Source organism: Anabrus simplex, chromosome 8 (assembly GCF_040414725.1).
Source record: "Anabrus simplex isolate iqAnaSimp1 chromosome 8, ASM4041472v1, whole genome shotgun sequence".
In the NCBI taxonomy this organism is placed as follows: domain Eukaryota; kingdom Metazoa; phylum Arthropoda; class Insecta; order Orthoptera; family Tettigoniidae; genus Anabrus; species Anabrus simplex.
In genome coordinates, this window is record NC_090272.1 from 184,101,158 (window position 1) to 184,125,320 (window position 24,163).

General features: G+C 40.0%; 1 protein-coding gene across 1 annotated transcript; it reads right to left on the reverse strand.

Moving 5' to 3' along the window:
* Nucleotides 1-5,964: 5,964 nt before the first annotated feature.
* On the reverse strand, nucleotides 5,965-23,940 carry LOC136879267 (uncharacterized). The gene is made up of 3 exons (XM_067153089.2): nucleotides 23,691-23,940; nucleotides 11,329-11,493; nucleotides 5,965-6,164 (listed from the first exon to the last, which is right to left on the reverse strand). The coding sequence occupies exons 1-3, from the start codon at nucleotides 23,728-23,730 to the stop codon at nucleotides 5,998-6,000; spliced, it is 372 nt and encodes a 123-aa protein (XP_067009190.2). The 5' UTR covers nucleotides 23,731-23,940; the 3' UTR covers nucleotides 5,965-5,997.
* Between the last annotated feature and the right edge of the window lie 223 nt (nucleotides 23,941-24,163).

The window sequence follows — 24,163 nt, forward strand, 5'->3', positions numbered from 1 at the left end:
GGTTTCCCTAAGAAGACCGGAAGAGCTTGGACAGGACAACGGAAGCAGGCCAGTGAACGCATGGAGTATTGAACACAGAGGAAACTTCACACAAAGAGAAAGAAATTAGATTGTAGTGTGATCCTAAGTGGTCAGTTTGCTAAGTTTTAAAAAAAGTAGTTTTTCATACCAACATTGCTGTATGGGAGTGAAAACTGAGTAAACGCAGGATATCTTATAAGTTGGAAGTACCGAACTCGATAGCTGCAGTCGCTTAAGTGCGGCCAGTATACAGTAATCGGGAGATAGTGGGTTCGAGCCCCACTGTCGGCAGCCCTGAAAATGGTTTTCTGTGGTTTCCCATTTTCAGACCAGGCAAATGCCAGGGCTGTACCTTAATTAAGGCCAAGGCCGCTTCCTTCCAATTCCTAGGCCTTTCTTATCCCATCGTTGCCAAAAGACCTATCTGTGTCGGTGTGACATAAAGCAAATAGCAAAAAAACTTGGAAGTAACAGACATGAGAGTAGCAAGAATGATTGCTGGTACAAACAGGTGGAAACCATGACAGGAGAGTACTTGGAATGAATGATAAAGGATAAGTTAGGTATGAACTCAATGGATGTAATTGTACGTATAAATTAGGTATGGGGTCATGTGAGGCAAATGGAGGAGGTTACCTAGGATAATAATGGACTTGGCCATAGATGGTAAGGGAAGTAGAAGGAAACCAAGATGATGATGGTTAGACTCAGTTTTTAATGATTTTGATGATAAGATGTGTGGCACTAAATGAGGCCATGAGCTAGCTACAAATAGAGGATTGTGAATATGCATAGTAAATTCACAAGCAGACTGAAAGCTGAAAGGCATAACAGTCTATAATAAAAGTGTTTTTTTTTTTCTCTAGTAGTTTAATGTTGCAGTGGAAGCAGTGCCAGAATTCGGCTAAGGGTCTCATGGTCACCAACCCATGCTCCTAAGTTAAGAGTCCCTGGGGCTTTTTTATTCATCTTTTACGACAGACAGGGAATATTGTGGGTGTTATTCTACCACCCCTACCCACAGGGGGATGACTTCTCAAAAAGCAATAGAGAGAATGCGTGTGTCCAACCCTTCCGTTTCTCTATGGGGTCGGATATGAAGTGAGATGAATCTTCGTAGTGAGTTTTTATAACCGGATGCCCTTCCTGATGTCAACCTCATCAGCATTGATGAGGTGAAATGAATCGATCATTACTGAGCTCGAAGCTCAGGTTGTTAAATCATGTTCTAGACTTTTCTTATACTGTTACTCAAGCTCTGTAAGGGAATGGGTTAGGGAAACAGTGGCAACTCCACTCTGTAGCTTGACCTGGAATAGTTCTTGGTCTGATCTCATTTGCTTCAAATGAGAACAAAGCTTTCCAAACAAAGTAAATAACAAGTGACATCTTCTTCAATACCCTCAGTAATCAAAAACAAATTCAAATTACTCTGCTGAATACAACTAGTTTTTGGATACACTGAGTAGATACTGTAAATATTACAGAATAATCAGCACCTGAAACCAGGCTCTGTAAGTACATTCACACATCTCGCACATACAAGAGTTTCTCAGTCTTGTTAATGAGAGTTGGATAGTAAATTTCAGGGAAATAAGGCCCTGATATCCTGCAACATCTTTGTTTTATATGGTTAAGGATTGTATGAACTATTATTTCTGTGCCCACTGGAGCCATTATGACTCATTTTGAGTTTTGGGCTGGAATCTGGATGCTTATGTGAAAATTCTACCCCAGGATCCACCCAGGCAATGTGGCTCGAATCCCTGATGGCCTGGGGTAGAATTTTCACATAAGCATCCAGATTTCAGCCCAAAACTCAAAATGCTCATTGTCACATTATCAAAAGGAGAATTGTTAATACTAACTTGATTATTAATTTAAATAATGGCAAGGGTACCTTGACTGTTAATTTAAGAGGTATGGAAGCTAACAGGAGTGAAATAAGTAAATAAATAAATAAATAAATGAAACAGATGGACTTACTGTGTAAGAGAGAGTACACATAAGAAAAAGACATGGGTCCAAAATTTTTGGTTGTAGGGTTTGTCACAGCTTTTGTAAAGGGAGGGTGGGGGCAAGTAAAGCAAAAGAATCGATAAAAGGAGCAATTATCTAATGTCAAGGCCAGTTGATGTGACACTTTGGAATCTCTAAGGGCAAAAGGGTGGGAAGATGGGGGCAAATATTTAAGAACTTTAAACTATGAAACAATCATCAAAAGTGGTACTGGGTGTGAATGGGAACTACAGGTATTGTGGTAGCTACATATTCGCTTTCAAAAAGCACACATTCAGGTGCCCACTAAATCTAAATGATACTCTCACTTGCTGTGAATCGTACGAATGCTCACCTCTTCTCGAGCGTTCCCCTTTGAACACAACCCTGCAAGACCTGCAATCTACTATCCGCACACTTTATCTTGGTGCATTTACATCCTAGTGCTGAATCGGTCGACCTCGGCGATCTTCGAGATTCATACTGGCAACCTTTGAAACACAAACTATGAATCGCTTAAGCATCGTTGTGCGACATCTGGCGTAAACTTTACGTACTGGTACTGTTGTTGTTTACACATCAAAGTCAAAGTATAGAATTCATGCTAGGAACAAGATTCGCATCGAGAGATATGTTTTATAATGTTATATAATGTGTATGTGACATAGTTGTTGGCTTAAGATGACAACGGTTTAGAAATTTCATATCGATCGATCATATTCTCGATTCAATTCAGATTTCATTTTCATTCAGTTGGCAGCACCAGGCAGCACTATCGATACCGGGACAGCTCCCTCCTTACTCCTCACCCCGTACACAAATGCATCAAGATAAAGTGTGCGAACAGTACATATACCCAGCACAACAATCAACAGCAGCATCATCAATGAGTCTTTACTCCAAACAAGGTTGTCATGACTGCACTTCACCCAACATCATCTACCAACTTCAATGCAAACTCTGCCCAGCTTTGCACCAATATTCTAGCCAAATGAATATGTGGCCACCGCGGTACCTGGAAACCCATAACATGGATCTTCCTGTCCCCATTCACCCCCAGCTCCATTAACCACATTTGACGATTGTTTCACAGTTGAAGTCCTTAAACATTTACCCCCTTCTTCCCATTTTCTTGTCCTCAAGTTAGACATCAACCTGTGCTCAGGTCTAGGTAAGCACTCAGCCTTAACACTAAATAACCACTCTTTGTCTTGCCTATATCTACCCTCCCTTTACCTCACAACAGTATCAACAATGACTGCTACAATTCTTATTCTACCCTCCACTAATGAAGGCTGCAGCCAAAAATTTTGGACCCATATCATTCCTTTATGTGTACTATAACCACACGCGTTTACATTGTAAGTAGATGCTCTCCATCTGTTTCCTATACATATATTGATTGTTAATTTTGTTGACTCAAGTGGAAAACATCTGTGTAAAAATATCTGATTCCAATAAAAGTAATTCTATACTTTAAATGATCATTAAAAGTACCGTATACACGCGAATAATCCTCACATATTCAGTGGTGGAAGTTGTGGTGCACGTATTATTTGTGTCAAGATTGGTACAGTGCTCCTAACAGACAGAAATCTGGAAGTTGGTACTTTTCTGTCCACTCTGTTGGCAACTCTGCTCCCACCACAAGTGAAAAGGGCTGCGTTCATATTGCGTCATTTGTGTGGCGTCAGTTTAAGTAGTAGAGCATGTGTCCAGGATGGTTGCTGTGAACTCTCATTATAAGTTGTTCATGGCTAAAGAAAAGCTCCAGATTATTGAAGAGACAGAAATTGGTAATCACTCTGTCGGAAGAAATTACAATATGGACAAAAGTTGAAGTACATGATAGGAGGATTAAAGTTTGTCTTGAATGCACAAATGGTAACAGCTGAGTATTTCGTAGGGGGAGGAAGCAAAGTTGTCAATTGAAAATGATAGCAGGCTGTCTCTGTGGATCAGTGGTACAGTGTCGGTCTCTGGATCCCAAGATAGAGAGAGGGTTCAAACTCGGCAGAGGTAGTTGGATTTTTGAAGGGTGGAAAAAAGTCCACTCCAAGTTGTACGATGTTAGCATGAAAATGATCTCTGGTGACACATTAGCTGCTTACCCGGCAAAATTCATTAAAACTCAGCCATAGATGCCCGAGAGATATTCGGTTTACCCTGCCATGTAGTAGGCCTACAGTAAAACGGAACATTGAAATTGATGAGCAGACATCTGGATGGCATCAAATTAAAATGACTGCACATGGTAGCCGAGGCACTATGATTATTATTATTATTATTATTATTATTATTATTATTATTATTATTATTATTATTATTATTATAGCAACAGCAACAGGTTTTAAAACTAGCTGTTGATGGCTTGTGTGTTTTTGAACTTCAAGAAAAACTAGCACTGAACAATGTCGCCCAGCCAATAATGAAGTAAAAGTTGTGAATTTCCACAGATTTGAGATCGGTTTGCACCAGAGAAATTCACATTTACTCTTGTGAACTGGTAATGCAAACTAGATGTCCGTATATTTTGAAGATTACGATTCGGCAAGCTGTTTCATAATTTTTTCATTTATTATACTGTAGTAATTACAGATTTCAATGTAAATATTTAACAAAGCTGTACAAAAACAAGAAGAAAAACCTTTTTTCAGAATTTCCCTTCGTGGAATTAGGGTGCGGGGATTATTCATGTATACACGGTGTTACGGAATACATGAAATTTGATACAAAAAAAGGAGTTACTTCCTGAGGAAAGAATAAAGTTCATTAGAACAACACAAAACAAGAAATTAAAAAACGGACACCAGTCGCAGAGTCTTGCTGTAAAATGGCAAGTAAGAAGAACGTGTGTAAAGTCTTTCCACAATAAAATTACACTGTGTTATTTTTGAAGGTGAATTCAAACAACACCTACATCACATTTCTTTTTAGATCTAGACTTTAAGTGCAGGAGGGTTCACAATCTTCTCGTCGTTTAGGAGGGTACTATGTCGTATTTTGTTCCATAACAAATAAAATTGACAACTTTCAAGAAAATTATGACATCCCTCACTGCTTCCTGCCATCTGGATCTGGGATAAACCATTAAATATGTTGGTTCACTGCTGGGCTGCAGACACAATGCTGCTACAACATTACAAACATTTCCTAATAAGTATAGCCTTCAAATTTTGGAAAAACAAATCCAGTCTCAATCTGAAAAAAAAAATATATATATATTAAAGAAAGAATACCTTGCTGCAATGTAGTTATTTAAATATCCAGCAGCTCATTATGTTCTGAACGATGTTGCAGGAACTATACAAGAGGGTCACAGATACATTCATACAAGATGTAAAAGAAGAGTACGAGAAAAAAGAACATTACTACAGAAATAAAACTGAAATACAATATTCCACCAGGAAATATAACGAATGGCAAAACTCCTAGCATCTATAAACAAATTAAGTACTGGTCCACAAGCAGAGGTGATCCTGGTATGTCCAACAATATGCTACCAAGTCACTACTTTGTGAATGGAAATATAATATTCTAAAATTATATTTCCATTGTATGGAATCCAAACCACCAGCACTGACTGGGATTCAAACCATAAAAGCATGCATCAGCAACCATGTCCAATCTTTTAAATATACAGGAAACTACCGGACTCCTCATTTCCTTAGTACACCACTTTAGTGACACCTAAAGCTAACTATGATAGCTGATGGTGCATCTGTTGAGAATCCAACCAGTCTTCGAGCTGAGGACTCTACTAGTAGTATATTGTATCAATATACACACGGATCACTCCACGTCGCAGAGAAGGCAAGATTTCACCTTTCCACGTAAGTATCAAACAAACCACAAACATTCTTCAGTGACAAAAGAATTAATACATGTAATACTTGTAAATGTAAGAATATCATGAGGTCTTCATTCAATCATCAAACAAAATAAAAAATATTCATAGAATACAACATACGTATCATATCAAACAGCATCCAACTCAATGGTATTATACTTTCTCTCCTTCTTACACAATATTGGATAGAAGATGAACGTGTAGTAGACGAGCATGCTACCAAGAATCACGGCTAGAACTATCCCCACAATTCCCCAAGCTGACAACCCATGACCTCTTGAGTTCTGTTTAACATCTGGAATCAGAAAACAGATTTCTATATAAATATTCAGAGTCTAAGAAAGTACAATCACACTACAGTCCAGCCAGTTGATCTTTTAAATCAGAGACATGTAACATGGTGGTGGAGGGATAGATGCACTTCATACTTTAAAAGCTGAACACAACTTAGGAATGCAGTATCGAGAGTTGAACACAATGACAGGTCAGTGTGGGAAGAGGGAGGAAAAGAAATAGAGTGTTCCGGGTTTAATTACCGGCCAGGCCAAGTATTTTAACTGCATAAAATTAATTCCTATGGTTTGGGAACTGGGTGTTTGTATTTGGCTTAACAAACTGTTGACCAGATGCCTGGACTTGTTACATCTGCTGTGGCCCAGATGTTTTTCTACTGAGAATGCTAGAGTGCACTAGATTATAAAAATGTACATAAATGTTGAACTAGTCAAGAATTTATCTTAAAAGTTAGTATGAGTACTCATTAATGCACCTAGTAGTGCTTGATCTTTCGAAGCATGACGTTTGTGCAGTGGCGCCTTACAGAAATAGCAGATGCAGCACTGTTTCCCAGAGCTTTTTATGAGCGTTACATACTTTGCATGGTTTTGTTGGGAACTTCTTTTTTCCAGACCCCACAATACTTTCTAGGGTGCACTTCTTCATCTCTTGCTCAGTCATAATAGAGGATCAAGCTTGGGTGACCTGTCAATTGGTGCCTGGGAGGTCGTTGGTTGTACTTCATCCTGTGGTTCTTCAGCATCGACAGAGGCCCAAATTCTTGCTGTGTTCATGAAAAAGTTATTATATTTCATTTTCTTCTGAGGTTTCTGTGTGTTGTATCCCCTAAATGCATTGAAAAGTGCACAATTGATGAGCCATAGAACCACTTTCCTACTCCACTTTATGGTCTTATGGAGGATTAGGTAATAAGAAGCTCTGTCAACTCCCTTCATGAACTTGTTTTACTCCAGTATACATTTAGGTTTCTTCACTCGCTTGCCTCTCTTAGTCTCGAAAGAACGCAATGTTTATAAGTAGGGCCCAGATGTTGATGACATGTCATCTTCTTACTGAGCTGTCTAAAACAATGCTGAAGCACATATAAACTCCGGCCCGGCTACCCCGTCTTCAAATATGTCATTTTTTATTTTGATTATTTTTGTATTTTTTGCTATTTTTCCATTTTAAGAGCATTTTTTAAAGTTTGGTAGATTTTTTGGGTCATATTTTAGAGAAATCTGCCTTTTAAGATCATTTTCTTCCGATTTAGTCATGTCACAGCTTTATATACGGGAGTTACGTCTCTCAGAGTTAAGAACAAGCTAGTAGCTGATACAAGATAATTTAAAATATTGAAATAAAATATTTCAGTATTGCTATTAGTAGTAAAATATGTATCTTGGCTGCAGAAGGTTATGGGGGTAGGTATATAGATACTCTTGTTTTCGTTGCAAACCAGTTATTAGCGGAATGGAATGTTACCTGCTCTGTTTACCAAGGTCAGCTGTGGCAGGGTAGAAAGGGGAAGGGGTGGATATTCTTGTCTCAGTTCAGCATAGGTCACGACGAGAGATATTACTTCATTGCCGCTTTCAAAATGCCTAAAATAAAACAGAGTGTGTCAGTGCATTTAAAACAACTAGTATCTGAATTTGGTGACACTGTGTTTTCTACCGATGGAAGCATATTGTTTTGCAAACTGTGTGGAACTGAAGTGGCTGCTGAAAGAAGATTTACTGCGACGCAACATATCGGTCACGATAAACACATTTGTGCTCTTCAGCGTGTTTCAAATTACCTGCAACTCAGCACTTACTGCCTTCAGTTGCTTCGACTTACGGCAAGTCCTCACAGTTCAGTAAAGAATTGTGTGATGTATTTGTATACACTCCGCTGTATAAACCCAACAGTCCGAAATTATGTGGATTTTTGGAAAAACATACGAATCAAGAAATACCAGACCAATCAACTTTACGTAAGAATTATTTGCCGCAGCGTTACAAAGACACATTAAACAAAATAAGATCTGAAACTCGCGGGAAGAAGATATGGGTGTCAATCCACAAAACTTCAGATGCTATGGGGCATTATATAGCCAACGTTGTGATCGGAACTTTAGAAGTGCATACACCAGGTGAAATATTTTTATTGACTACTGAAGTGTTAGAAAAGACCAACTATTCTACCATATCAAAACTGTTTGTTAGTGCTATGTTTCTCCTGTGGCCTGGGGGCATCAAACATGATGTACTTTTATTTTTAACTGATGCTGCACCGTATATGATACGAGCAGCTCTATTTTAAAATGGTCCATGTTACATGACTTACCCATGGACTGCACAGAGTCTGTGAAGAAGTAAGGGCTCTTTACCCCAGTGTAGAGAGGCTTATAGCGAAAGTTAAGTTTTCTTAAAAGCACCCTCACGACGCGCACGTTTCAGAGCTGAAGCTCCAGACATTGCATAACCTCCACAACCTATCATAACACGCTAGGGCACGTGGTTAAACGTGTGTATGTATTATTGCGAAAACTTCAATTTAGTGAAGGAAATAGTGCAGAGTTTTGACAGTGAAGAAGCTGCAGCAATAAAAGTTGCCCAGGACATGCTATCTGAACCAAACATTGAAGTTAGTTTGGCATTCATAAAATCAATTTTCGCCTTATTGACAGCAACAATCACATCGTTGGAGAAAACGGGCGAAGAAATGGTTGATTCCATTTCCTTAATCAACCGGGTGGAAACTAGTCTTAGCAACAATTGTGGCGAAATTGTTGCGGGTATTGCATCAAAACTTAAAAAAAAGTGCTGGACAAAAATACCAGGTATAAAACATTATACAAAATCTCAGACATTCTTTCTGGTGAAAACTACCGCATGGATGGGATTGAGGAGGATTTAGCAGCAAAAGACCTTCCTCACTTCAAATACGCTCCAATCATCAGCTGATGTTGAATGCAGCTTTTCGAGATATAAAAACTTGTTGGCTGATAACCGCAGATCATTTACATTTGACAACATCAGAATGACATTCATAGTGCAGTGCAACTCAGACTAAAGTGAACATAAACCTTTTGTTTAGTGCTAAAAACCTATTTTGATTGACTTTTCAGTTTGAGCTTAAGATGTCATTTTTTAAATATTATTGAGTTTATTATTATAAGATCATTTTCTCCACTTTATAGTGCATTTTTCGAATTTTTAAATCATTTATTAGTCATTTTTAGACATTTTAAGGGCATTTTAAAAACTTTTTTACGGCATCACCATCCGGGCCCTATTTATAAGCGAGTCAAAACTGAAAAGAGATGGGTTCAGATATTTAAAAAGAAAAAAGAAAAGAAAAAAGAATGCAATGTGACTTGTTGAAATGTGCTTATCACGTGCACTTCTCTCTTTTATCTTTCCTTGCCTGTAATAAAACATCATTCATGCAAGTAAAAATACTCTCTTATGACTTTTGCTTCTTTGAGGCCTCAATGAAACTTTTTAGCAGCCCCCTGTTAGCACTTATGGTGCCACAAACCCCTGTCTTCCTTTCCAGTACGTGTTCTGCTGTTGCAATGCTGTTATAATAACTGTCTTAATAGACAAGATGCCAGAGGTCAAGATACGGGCCAATAAGGGAAAAAGTTGTTTCCTCCAACTTTCTGTCTTCAAGAGATTATCTATATCTCATTGTTGCATATATACCCTGACAATGCCTCCCACACTACACATACACGAATATCATACCTAACCCAATTTACCTGGATTATATGTTCTTTTTTTCTTTTTTCTTTTGCTATTTGTTTTACGTCGCACCGACACAGATAGGTCTTATGGCGACGATGGGATAGGAGAGGTTTAGTTATGCGAAGGAAGCGGCCGTGGCCTTAATTAAGGAACAGCCCCAGCATTTGCCTGGTGTGAATATGGGAAACCACGGAAAACCATCTTCAGGGCTGCCGACAGTGGGGTTCGAACCCACTATCTCCCGGATGCAAGCTCACAGCTGTGCGCTCCTAACCGCACGGTCAACTCGCCCAGTAATTTTATATGTTCTAAAATATAATCTACCTCCATATGGCATCATGGCTTCAGTTAGTGCCAGCTCTTATGTGGACCTGTACATTTCCTGGAATTTCTCAGTGAAGTAATACAAAACTGGTTGAATGTTGTACATTTCATCCCTTTAATTATCTTCGTTAGTGTTATCACTAAGATGTAGAAAATATCATATCTTCTCAAACCAATTCCTACTAATCAGCTTACCAAAAACTGGAATCTCATTTAATGCATCTGTACTCCAGTAATCACGAAGCCTATCTTTCCTTACTTGAACATTCGAAGAAACAGCTTCATCTCATGTTCAATGATAGCTTTCCATTTGAGGGACTTGGGACACATCTTGTATTTATGAATGTTCTGATCATAGTAGAGCAGAGGTGCTCAGCTGGATGCCCGCTGAGGCTAGTGTGGCCAGGCTGGAGTGATGTAAATGCGAGCAGCTTACGTAACAAGCATACGTCACACTGAAGCGAGAGAGTGAACACACTTTGCAGGAAACCGAGGGAGCATTGACGTTCAATTATGATTACGAAGCTCTCTTCCACTGCTCACCGAACTGCTGACTGGGATACATTACATACATACACACATACATCATTACTATAGGCCATCATACCTTGCAGTGTTCAGTCTGCAAGCCTCTGTGAATTTACTATATGTCACCAGAATACTCTATTTGCAACCAGTGCTGTGGCCTCATTTAATTCTATACCTCTTATCTTTAAATCGTTAGAAACTGAATCTAACCATCATCGTCTTGGTCTCCCTCTACTTCTCTTACCCTCCATAAGAGAGTCCATACCGGGCAAGTTGGCCGTGCGGTTAGGGGTGCGCGGCTATGAGCTTGCAACCAGGACATAGTGGGATTGACTCCCACTGTCGGCAGCCCTGAAGATGGTTTTCCATGGTTTCCCATTTTCACACCAGGCCGCTTCCTTCCAACTCCTAGCCCTTTCCTATCCCTTTGTCGCCATAAGACCTATCTGTGTCAGTGTGGCGAAGTAACTCCAGGGATACTTGATGTTTTGCGTCTATTACCGTTTGCCATAAAGTCAGATAGTTCATTGTGAGAAAATATGCTAAAAACTTTACTTTTTCTAATAAATTCTCTTCCTGGGCAATAATACTCACTAGGTTTACTGCTCTTCTTCTCAGTGGTTGGTTCTGACTGAGTATGTTCATATGCTCTATCTCCATAGTATCCTCGGCTCAGTCTTCCTTTTGTTCCTCCGTTCAGCGATCTTCCTCCGCCCCCTCCACCTGCCCATCCAATAGCTTCAATACAATCTGAAAACACTAAAACAAGGAGTAAGACAGGTTTACTTTCTCCTCTTCACAAGGATTCTGACCAATTTGGATATTATCAGTAGGGCCCGGATGTTTATGCAGTAATAGGTTAGAATGCAAACTTACTGAAGTCAGTAATAAGTAGAGTCTACCTGCATGGCAGTAATGCTACGAGGTTTGGATAAACATAAGGGGTTCAGCCCATTAGAACCCCTAAAATTTATGTTACTCCCACTAAATTACGTTAGAGGGGGCTAGTCGACATTTCCTACTAACAAAATTATTTAGTAACAAAATTACTTAGTAGGAAATGTCGACTAGCCTGCTATAACGTAATGTAGTAGGAGTAACAAATTCAAGGGTCTCTAATGGGCTGAACCCCTACTGTTTATGCAAACCTCATAGCATTACTGTCGTGTGGGTAGACTCTACTTATTACTCGCTTCAGTAAGTTTGCACGAAATGAAATGGCGTATGGCTTTTAGTGCCGGGAGTGTCCGAAGACAAGTAAGTTTGCATTCTAACCTATTACTGCATAAATATCTGGGCCCTATTTATCAGCAAGACATTTCTCAAAATTTCTGAGTTATAATCAATTTCATTTATTGAATATAATTCTTAGGCCATTTTATCTCCAATCAGGCAAACACTTAACTTGGTTTTCCTATTATATTATGTCATAAAATTTTTTATGCTATACAGGGTGCATCTGTAATGATGTTACAAACTTTCAGGGATGATGGAGGATGGCAAATGGATCAATTTGAGATAAGGAACCGGAGTCCGGAAAAGTTAGAGTCAGAAGTGATTAATAATCCAAGTTGTTTAACGTCCGTCCGTTCTAAACAGATGCCAGGGTATCAGAATTACAACCTGCAGTAGTTTTTTAATGTGCCAGAAAACAACACATGGGGTTGTCTCCTTTAAACATCCTTAAAAGCCAACGACCTCAGTCGGGTTTGAACCCGTTAACTTGGGATTAGGAGACCAACGCCGTATCCACTACACCACTGCAGCCGGCAGCCAAAAGTTAAAGCAAAAATCGGTCTGATACCTCTGACTGTACTGTACACTACATGTGCTAAGAGTACAATAAGGGAGACAATCCTGATGAGCAGAATAGGCTAAGATAATAACGATTCCAATGCAGATTGCATACTGTGTACTGACGTGATCGGTGTGTGATGTCTGTACTGTAAGCTTCAGTCTGTGTTTATGGGTTGAAGTGGTATGTTGATCAGCACTATCCAAATGGAGTTGTACCCAGTTACGGAACTTGCACATAAGGTGTTCATGTGTGGGCAAGCAAATGGAATCAGCAGAGAAGCCGAATGGTTGTATAGGACCAAGTATCCATATAGGAGACAACTGGCTCACATCATGTTTCCATGACTGTTTCAATGATTAAGTGAAACAGGGCAATTGGTATCATAGTGCAATGACCGAGGAGAACGACGAACTCCCGACTTAGAAGAAGCAGTGCTTGTTCGCATGGATGAGATGCCTGCAATCAGCACTCAAGCAGTTGCACGTGAAATGAATGTTTCGCATATGACTGTGTGGCGAGTATTACTTGAAATGCAGCTACCACCCACAGAAAGTGAAGGCTTTGAGTCTTGTTACTTCGCACCAAGTCGTGTTCAGCCAATGGGTCTTGCAGCATCTTGCAGTCAATCCTCACTTTCCTGCGTATGTGCTTTTCACAGATGAAGACTGTTTTACCAGAGAGAGAATGTTAAATAGTCACAATAGTCATGTTTGGGCCGAAGAGAATCCTTACGCTACACTTGTGAAGAGCCATCAGCACAAACTTTCAGTCAACACGTGAGCAGGCATAGTCAATTAATATGCAGTAGGCTCGTTTCTTTTTCCTCCCTGCCTAAATGCATCCCACTTGCCCTTCGTCAACGGATGTGGTTTCAACATGATGGAGCCCCACCTCACCTTGGACTGAGGGTTCGTGAACACCTGGATCAGACACTTCCTGCAAAGTGGTTAGTAAGAGGAGGTCCTGTTTTGTGGCCTGCTCATTCACCTGATCTCATCACACTTGATTTCTTCTTGCAGGCCCATGTGAAACGTATTGTGTACAAGACACCTGTCGAGACTAAAGAAGCTCTTGCCAAGAATTCCTGCTGCTTGCAAAACTGTTCAAACAACACTGGGGATATTTGAACAGGTACGACAGAACTTTATGCAACAAAGCCAAGCCCGCATTGACGCAGGGGGACATCATTTAGAACATTTGTTGTAAATGGAGCAGCTTGTGAAACTTGTGCAGATAAACGGACTTAAATGAGTAGAGTTTTGTTTAACTTTTGACTCAATCGTTTCTGGAATGGGGTTCCTTATCTCAAATTGATCCATTTGCCATCCTTCATCATCCCTGAAAGTTTGTAACATCATCACGGATACACCCTGTATAAAAAATATAGACAATCAGCCCATCTGCAAGCACACTCTGGGCCCTAGTACCGTGTTCTGCTGGTTATTACATGATCCTTTCTTGACATGACTCAGCCCTCTCTACCATTGATAACAGGGATGGCGAACGCGTGCCACTAGGTAATATGCAGAAACAACTCCTGTGGCATGTTAGGAAACATACTAACATATTTGAATGTTTTTAAGATGTAATAAATAGGTCAGAGCTTCTGTGGCGTAGTGATGAGTGTGATTAGCCGACACCCTCTGAGAGGCCCGGGTTTGATCCCCGGCTCTGCCATGAAATCTAGTAGTGGTACGAGGGTTGGAACGGGGTCCATTCAATCTCCAGACGCCAACTGAGTAGAGGGGGGTTTGATTCCCACCTCAGCCATCCTCAAAGTGGTTTTCTATGGTTTCCCACTTCTCGTCGAGGCAAATGCGGGGATGGTACCTAACTTAAGGACACTGCCGCTTCCTTCCCTCTTCCTTGCCTATCCCTTCCAAACTTCCCATTCCCCCACATAAGGACCCTGTTCAGCATAGCACGTGAGGCCGCCTGGGCATGGTACTGGTCTTCCTCCCCAAAGTCTCACGCTCCATGACACTGCGTGGAGGCACATGAGGTATGATCTCTCGCTGAGTCCGAGGGGAAAACCAACTCTAGAGGGTAAACGGATTAAGAAAGAAAGAAAGAAAGAAAGAAAGAAAGAAAGAACTTTTAGTGATGTTTGCAAAATATAATGATGAAACATTCAGTCGAGTGGATTTGGGGTACGTTAATACTGGTACCTAAATGAAGTCAAATGAGGGGTTTCTTGATGATTTTAAAGGAAAATAATAAATGGCACACTTGACAGTAAAAAGTAATGGACAAGACCTTAATTGGCATGCTAGCCGATAAAGGTTTGCCATCCCTGATTTATAACTACTATTACAAACCTGTGCAGAAATACACAATCATTAATGAGGTAATCATCCAAAAGACTAATGTACACAGCTAAAGAGGGCAAGAGAAACAGTTCTTTGCATTAAAACTTCATTCTACTCCCCTTTCAATCAGAGGCTGTCCGACTGACAAACTTTTCAATGTTCACAAACGTTATTCTTAAGAGATGATATGAAGCATTTGAAATTATAAATATACAATGCACCGTTAGCAGTAGTTATTAAGAGGAACTAGCTAAACATCCAGTTTTAACTCTAAACAAAAGACAATAAGGAGACATCTTCCACAATCTTCTTCTTTCACTGCTTTTCCCCACACCTGTGGGGTTGCAGGTGTGAACTGTGCTGTACATGTGGATTGACCCTGTTTTATGACTGGATGCTCTTTCCGACGTTCAACCCTATGAGAGACATGACCGAGTCAATCGGCACTTTAGTAAACAAGGACTCCACATCGAAACTCACTCAAAGTGCATTAGGTTGAAGGGTTAGGGTTGACAGCTTTTTGACGAAATACCGTGAGTCCCTGACGTATGATTCAGTACGTCCTGTGTGTGGCTGAAGTAATTTGCTTAGGTATTTAGCCAGAACATACATAGAACCTATCGCAGTAACAATAGGTCTGAGGGGAACATCTTTCTTATGGATCTTAGGCAGTCCATATAATCTAGGTGGCACTGCATCCCCCGGGGACAGATGTTTAGCCTCCTCTTTTGGAATTGACGATTGCCTTAAGAGCTTTGCGGTGGTGTTGGACACGCGAGTGGTGGGGTCACGTGAGCTCAGTCTGTAGACTGGCTCTGACAATATAGCCGATATCTTATCTTATTTCAACAGGGACACTCGCTGTCAATTAAGTAATACCTGGTTGCCAGCCATTAAGAATTTACGTAGGTAGTTCCCTCCCCTGCCCCTTCATTATTGTTATTTCGTCTCTGTGTTTTTTCCAAATTTATGCGTTCCTCGTCGCCAGATGTTTCATTCCAGGCTTATGTCTATGTCTTACACCTGTCATATGTTACGCAAACACGTTATGTGAACCGCTTAGTCAGATTGTGATAGTTCGGTCAGCTTCTGCTTAGAAAGCTAGCGTTGTGCCACATCCTGGGGGCCATCTGGTGGTGAATGAATATAACATTTCCACTTCTACTTCTATTATAACGTCCCAAATTCAAAAGTGTCATTGTTTAAGAAGCCTTTCTCGTGGACAGTTGAGAATTCTTCTGAGGACGCAGAGCACAGTTTTCTGCGAAATGTTAAGAATTTAACCTTATTTTCTTGACACGGCACAAGCCCAAAAGCCTATACAATATTATGTCTATTTAATACCTGTTAATGTCTAGGACAAAATAAATTGAACTCTAAAGAAAAAACTACAATTTAGAAAACAGATTGAAATAGTTAGTAATTTTAATTGTAACGTTTAATTTAGTAATGGATAAATAGTCATGAGGAAAAGAATGCATGTATAAAAACACGTTTCTGGATTACAATTAATGATAACTTCCTACAGGGTTTCAGGTCATCCCAAACTGGGAAATCCATTCTTAATGCTATGGTTCAAACGGTTTTATAGGAAAAAACAAACAAAAAAAAAAAAAAAAAAAAAAAACAACAAGGCTTTCTCCAAACAATGCTTTCTCAATACCCAATCCCTAATGATTGCACCCAGCCATGCCAAGAACTACAGATTGTTTACATCCCATGCTCTGTCATTTCAGTCTGTCACCAGGTACAGTCGTGCATTAAATCTATCACTGCTCAGTTAGTCAGTCCTTGGTGATAGTGTTTCCTTTTGCTCTAACGTTACTAGCCCCTGAACGACCAGCACACATTCCATTCTGAATTTGCACTGTTGTTTCTTTATTTGAAGCACTAACAAATTCTTCTCTAGAATTCATCTTGTCCTGTCGGTAATGCGAGACTCATGTTAGGATTGTACTTGGTCCACTGACGAGTCCACTGCTTGCCCCGCTGTTCTCTAACAACTGCAATAAACACATTCCAGTGCCACCTTACCCACCAAGTGCAACTATATTTTGATTATTTAATAATGGATAATACCTTCTTCATGTAGGCCTATGGGTGATTTATAAGACTATTTATTAAAAGCACCTGATCTAGCGTACATTTAGTGAAAGCGTAATTTCATACAAAAGCTAAGGCATTAAATACCCTGCAGAAATATAAAAAGTGTTACAGTGGTGACAGAAGGGTTTGATATATGTGACAAGGCTGCCCAGATGTGTCAGTTTTTAGAGCTGACAGCCCACTTTTTCACGTAGATGTCAGCTGTTTACTTTGATTCTTGATGTAATCACATTTTTCACAAGTTTTTTTTTTTTTGCTAATTGCTTTACGTCGCACCTACACAGATAGGTCTTATGGCGACGATGGGACAGGGAAGGACTAGGAGTGGGAAGGAAGCGGCTGTGGCCTTAATTAAGGTACAGCCCCAGCATTTGCCTGGTATGAAAATGGGAAACCACGGAAAACCATCTTCAGGGCTGCCGACAGTGGGGTTCGAACCTACTATCTCCCGAATACTGGATACTGGCCACACTTAAGTGACTGCAGCTATCGAGCTCGGTATATTTCACAAGTTTGGGTATTTCTTTATTGGTTACATTGCTATTGAATACAGAGCCTAAATGTAAGACAGGAGACCTAGACAGAGAGATGGATCGATCCATAGAGGAAGTATCGAAGTATTTTCTCCTTGCTTCCAAGCACTAGTAATTTATCTCCGAGACACCCACAACAGTGTCTCTGTTGGCTATATGTCAGTCACGTATTGTCTTAAACAGCAGATTGTGGTTGTGAACTGATAAGAAGGCTAGAAGAGAAAGAGATCTGAAGATGTCAAAAGACAAAAAACTTCATTTAGAGTGGAAAGGACCGAAGAACCTCGATTTATTGTAAAAAAGCAGTAAGAGTGAGCATTTTGCTTTCTGCAACATGTGTTGAGCAGGCATACATATTAGCTACAGAGGAAAGTCAGCAACTGAAAGCTATCTCACTACTGACAAGCACAAGGCAAAAGCTCATTGTATAGGCACTTCCTCCATCGCTGCATTTTTTCAAACAGGCAGTTCCCCTGAAGATGACAAAATATCTGCAACTGAGCTTCATAAATTGTACCATAGTGTACAATATCATCATTCACACAAAAGTGTGGATTGTGGCATCAAAGTAGTCAAGGAAGATTATAGTGACTCTGTCACTGCAAGAAGTTTTTTTTTTCCAATTTACTTTACGTTGCACTGACACAGATAGGTCTTATGGTGATGATGGGATAGAAATGGCCTCGGAATGGGATGGAAGATGCCATGGCCCATAATTAAGGCACAGCCCCAGCATTTGCCTGATGTGAAAATGGGAAACCACGGAAAACCACATTCAGGGCTGCCCACAGTGAGATCGAACCAACTATCTCCCAGATGCAAGCTCACAGAACTGCACGGCCAACTCACCCAGTACTGCAAGAAGTATGACTTGTGGTAAAACCAAAACATGAGCACTGTGTAAAAATTTGTTAGTACCATATTCAATTGAAATGCATATAAACTACATCATGAAAAATGATCTACATTTTTCCATAGCAACCAATGTATCAAACAAAAGGGCCATTATGTGTTTTCCTCTGGTTTTAAGAGCTTTAAGATAGAACAGGGCATGCAACATGTTCTGTTGGATTTTTATAGTGAGCGTGAAGTAACAGCAGGTACAGGGACATTGTTTTACCTATTCAGGGGAATGCCACTCACCCGGTCGCTTGCTCTGTGAGCTTGTCTCCCGCCAAGCATTTTGCCGTAAGTTGGCCAGCGCTCGCCCGGCACCGAGTTATAGTGTGCTTTCGCACAAGATTTTCTGTACTTTATGAAGGTATCATGTATGTATATACACACGCTAATGTAATGAAAATGGCAGTGGAACAACACACTGAGCATTAAACACATGAACACTTGACTAAACTGAATCTTACACTGATAAAGCTCTCAGCAGACTGCAAAGGAGAGGAATTTGTGGCACCCAGAAGCGCATCACGGCAAAATGCTTGGCAGGAGACAGGCTTGCAGCGCAGGTGACTGGGCGAGTGACAATTCCCTGAACAGATAAAAGAAAGTCCCTGTTCTATTGTAAACAAACAACCTAAATTAAAATTATCTCAATCCAAACAAGAACAAATAGATTAGCTAAAGCACAAAAATTAACATGGGATATCTACAAAATAAAATGTTTATCAATAAATGCAAAAATAAAACACTACAACACAGTTGTAAAACTGGAAGCTATGCAGCAGAAACACTTTTTCACCTGAATAAACAATCAAAGACTGACAGTCTTCAGAAATTTGAAAGGAGGATTGGAAGAACCTGCATCAACAAAAAATACCAGAAAAATGGACAGTGGCGGATAATACCTAAAAAGTCGTGTACAAAGAACTAGAACTCATTACAGATACTATGCGCAAGAGGAGATGGATTCTTTGGACATATCATGAGGATGCAGGATTCAAGACTTCTGAAACAACTAATACTACACAATCTCGTCTCAAAAAATACCACAACAGGATGTAAATGGATCAGAAAAATACGAGAGGATCTGAAGGAAATAGGCCTTACAACAGAAGACATCACAAATAAGATAAAAATGAATACAAAACTCAAGAATACAAACCTCTGCTTTACCCTTTCATGAAACAAACCAACAACATGCATATTTTCAACCGAGGAAAGGGCACGAAGATTGGAGCGTCTGAAGAAGTACTGGGAGGACCGCAAAGCCTGAACAATCCCTTCAAAGAGACCTGAACGATGGACTGACTAAAGTGATCCTATACGGTCATAAAAGAAGAAGAAGAAGAAACAAACTAAAATGAATATGCAGTCATTTGCAGTACACTTCAAGAAAATTTCTACATATACAGAAGAAATGCGAGTTTCAGTTCTGGAAAGCACCACAGTACGTATCAAAAACGTAAAGCTGGTCATGAAGGTTTGATTGCAGCAAACTGATTAGCACATGTTCTGCATAATACTACAAGATATGCTGCAAAGCTTCCCTATGGTGATGTTTAGAATATGGTGCTGATTGTTTATAGCCACTTCAGCATCTCAGTCAGCTGGACAGAACAACTTAGAGAGTTTTGTGAATTACGAAGAATACAATCTTTCATGACATGTTGCAACAAGACAGTTGTCTTTTCTACTATCAACAGACAGAATTCTGGAATACTGGTGAGCTCATTCCAGTTACTTTCACACTGTAGGAGAAAATTAGTGCCCAAGAGTCATATGGGATTATTTTGATGCTGGGGAAAGTACTACTACTGAAATAGGCCTATGTGAAATTTACTTTCTCCTCCACAGCAATACATTGAAAGTGTCTGTGACTGCAATGAAAATAAAATGAAATGGTGTATGGCTTTTAGTGCCAGGAATGTCCGAGGACATGTTCGGCTCGCTAGGTGCAGGTCTATCGATCTGACACCCGCAGGCGACCTGCGCATCATGATGAGGATGAAATGATGATGAAGACGACACATACACCCAGCCCCCATGCCAGAGAAATTAACCAGTGGTGGTTAAAATTCCCAACCCTACCAGGAATCGAACTCAGGACCCCTCTGACCAAAGGCCAGCACGCTAACCATTTAGCCATGGAGCCGGACTTACTGCAATGAATCACTAGAAAGTAAATCATTCAGTGTTGTTTCTGTCTTCGCTATGACTGGACACAGAGATCAACTTCAGAGAAGATTATATGACAAGACTTTTGGATTTCCAGTTAACTACAGATTAGCAGAACTAACTCCAGATTTGGTTCAGAAGTGCAAGAAAGATTTTGTTCTTTTCTATGAAATATCTCAAAAGTACATGCCAGACAGATATGACCTCTGTCGTTTTGCTATTTGCTCTACGTCACACCAACACAGATAGGACTATTGGCAACAATGGGATACGACAGGACTAGGAATGGAAAGAAGTCACTGTGGCCTTAATTAAGGTACAACCCCACCATTTGTGAAAGTGGGAAACCACAGGGCTACCAACAGTGGGATTTCAACCCACTAACTCCCGAATGCAAGCTCGCAACTACTTGACCCCAAACTGCATAGCCAACACGTCCGGTGATATGACTTCTCTAAATATACTTTTCATTATAAAGAATCAAAATTAACTCTTGCAAATATTGTACCATTCGAAGAATTGTCTGATACAATTGAGTCTTGCAATCTATAAATGAAATGGCGTTTGGCTTTTAGTGCCGGGAGTGTCCGAGGACATGTTCGGCTCGCCAGGTGCAGGTCTTTTGATTTGACTCCCGTAGGCGACCTGCGCGTCGTGATGAGGATGAAATGAAGATGAAGACGACATATACACTCAGCCCCAGTGGCAGCGAAATTAACCAATGATGGTTAAAATTCCCGACCCTGCCGGGAATCGAACCCGGGACTCCTGTGACCGAAGGCCAGCATGCTAACCATTTAGCTATGGAGCCAGACTTAGCAATCTATAACACAATGATATGAATGGACTCTATGAGGAATATGGGTTGGTAGAAACAGTGTAACTTTGAAATTCAGAATCGTTACAGTGAAGAATGGTCAGTGTTCTCCCCACAAATTTTTGTTAGCTGGGGGGGTAGGAATGAGTAGCTGGGCGAGGAATACTACGTAGAAAATGAATATGATATAATTCCAACTTATTCCCCTCAGGCCATTACAGGTAAACATTAACTGCAAAAAGGAACCATTTTAATGTTATCATGAAGAAGACATAACAGAGTAGCTTGAACTTCTAGTGTTCTACTGCTTGTTCATAATTACTCGCTTGCTGTGGAGAGCCAGACGGGTTTGTTAGTACCGTGGAATCAAATGCTCGCAAGTGATTCCACGCTAATCCAGACACCGCTCGCGCACGACACTGCCGGTTTTCCCTATCATGTTTCATTCCAGCAACACTCTCCACTATCATTTCATTTCATTTCATCTGTCAGCCATTAATCATCGCCCCAGAGGAGTGCGACAGGCTTCGGCAGTCGGCACAATTCCTATCGTCCGGAGTACCCGGAGAATAACCTGTCCCGCCTCCACTTTGTCCAGCACAAATCCCACATGGAGTGACCAGGATTTGAACCATGGAACCCAGTGGCGAGAGACCGGCACACTGCCACCTGAGCCGCGAAGGCTACACATATTTCAGTCATTATGTGTTCCAAATTAAAATGTAAGCACTAAAACTGTTAATTTAAAAGAAAAATCTTCATTATTGTCGGCAGAATTGCGCGAGTTACCTCGGAGTTCAGCAATGAAGATGGTTTTCTGTGGTTTCCCATTTTCACACCAGGTAAATGCTGGGGCTGTACCTTAAAGCCACGGCCACTTTCTTCCCACTCCTAACACTTTCCTATCCCATCGTTGTAATAAGACCTATCTGTGTCGGTGCGACGTAAAGCAACCTGAAATATTATGTAACTAGCAGATATCTAGATTATGATAGCTGGGCGGTTAGTGAAAACTTCTGGGCAGTGTGCCCATTAGAAAGATCCTAGAGAGAACATTGACAGAAAAAGTTTAGAAGTGAGTATCGTCAAGGTACAGCTTCAGACACGCACAAATTTGACAGAAGCACACAGGGCAATAAATAATAAATTTCTGGCAAACATGTGACTCCTTGAAGCAGCAAGGAAATACATTTAATTTTATACATTCTTGAAACACGAAAATATTCGTAAACTGTGGAGAGCCGGTGGCCAAGGAGATGAATCGTGGAATCCTTTGATCTGCACAATATGTTCATCCTATTTCAAACAAGAGGATTTTGAAAGAAGTAGAACTTCATAAATTATACCGACAGCAAAATTCAGATTGATGGTGTCAACTTTTTTAATCTGGTAGAAAATAATAAAATACAGTGTAAAGCCGAATTTAACTTTGATCTAAGCATTAAATTATATTTTGAGCAAAAACTGAAAACTGTTTAGGCCTACCGGTACCAGTCTGCCAGAAGAAATTAAAAAACAGAAATATACAGTTCACATCATTTTCCAATCACTTGTACATAACTTATATTAGACAGAATGTAATAAACTCAGATGTCCACATATATAATACTAGAAATACTACATAAAACCACACAGAACCAAGTTTTGGTAGGAATTATGTGCAGAGTTCATTTCTTTAACAACTTGTCAGAGTACCTACATCAAGTGTAGGCTATAAAACCACTTTCAAAACTTACAAAAGAGTTATCCAAATGTGTTTGTATCCAGTGTTTCTATTCTACTGAAGAATACTTATCTCTTTAAAATAAACTAGTAGGGTGTATTATATTTATTTCTGTTTCTCTACTTGATTGCATATTTCTCTTTATTTCCTGGGTGTGTTGTGTATTTCTATTTTCTCCTTTGTTACAGTAAATATGATTAGTGAAGTTCCCTGTAAGATCAATTGGATGACATGCAATATAATATAATATAATATTTCCCATCCCAATCCAGGCAGTGCATAAAATGCACTTCAACGTCCCTTATTATTTTTTCCCTTTTATTTTTATTTTATTATTTAAGGTTAGCCATTTTTAAAGGTATATCGCTGTAGACAAAAGACCGAGTGGTATCAGTTACCTAAATAATTATTGCTCTAAAGGAATCTGTCTTATTTATCTGTCTAGCAATTGGAGCCTTGCGTAACAAGCTGCTCGATGTAAACATGACATTAAGACACATTAGGCCACGCTTTACAAAGCGCCGACTTCATGTCAGGTTGTTGTCAAACGCTTCATGAATTAACTCTAATTTAACCGAGAAACAACAGACGTGATACTTACACAGGTAGAAAATGAAGATACTAAGAGAGGCTCGAAACATCTTTGACTAGAATAACCACACTTGTAGAGTTAAAACTAAGCTATATTACAATACTTTCTCGAGGCCGTCACAACCTAGCGTAGAGTGCAGGGTGCCCAGAGTGGGAGTTTTAAACCGACTGAGGTCTGGGTCCGGCGATCAAGGTTAGAGGCATGAGACTCTCACGCCAATTATTCCATTTAACCGATACCTCTTAACACTCCACCACGGTTATTTTCTCATAAATAACACCTACATCAATTCAAGATGACTATTCTCAGCAACGGTATACAAAACAATTTGCAGGAGAATATCCCGAACGTCATACAGCAATAAAAATTATGTCAGACGACGGGGTAGGTCATCATCCTGGAATAACAGCATACATTACGTTTGTGAATGAGAGAGCGGTGACGCACAAACCGAGCGCGGCAATTTACTGTCATTCGCCGCA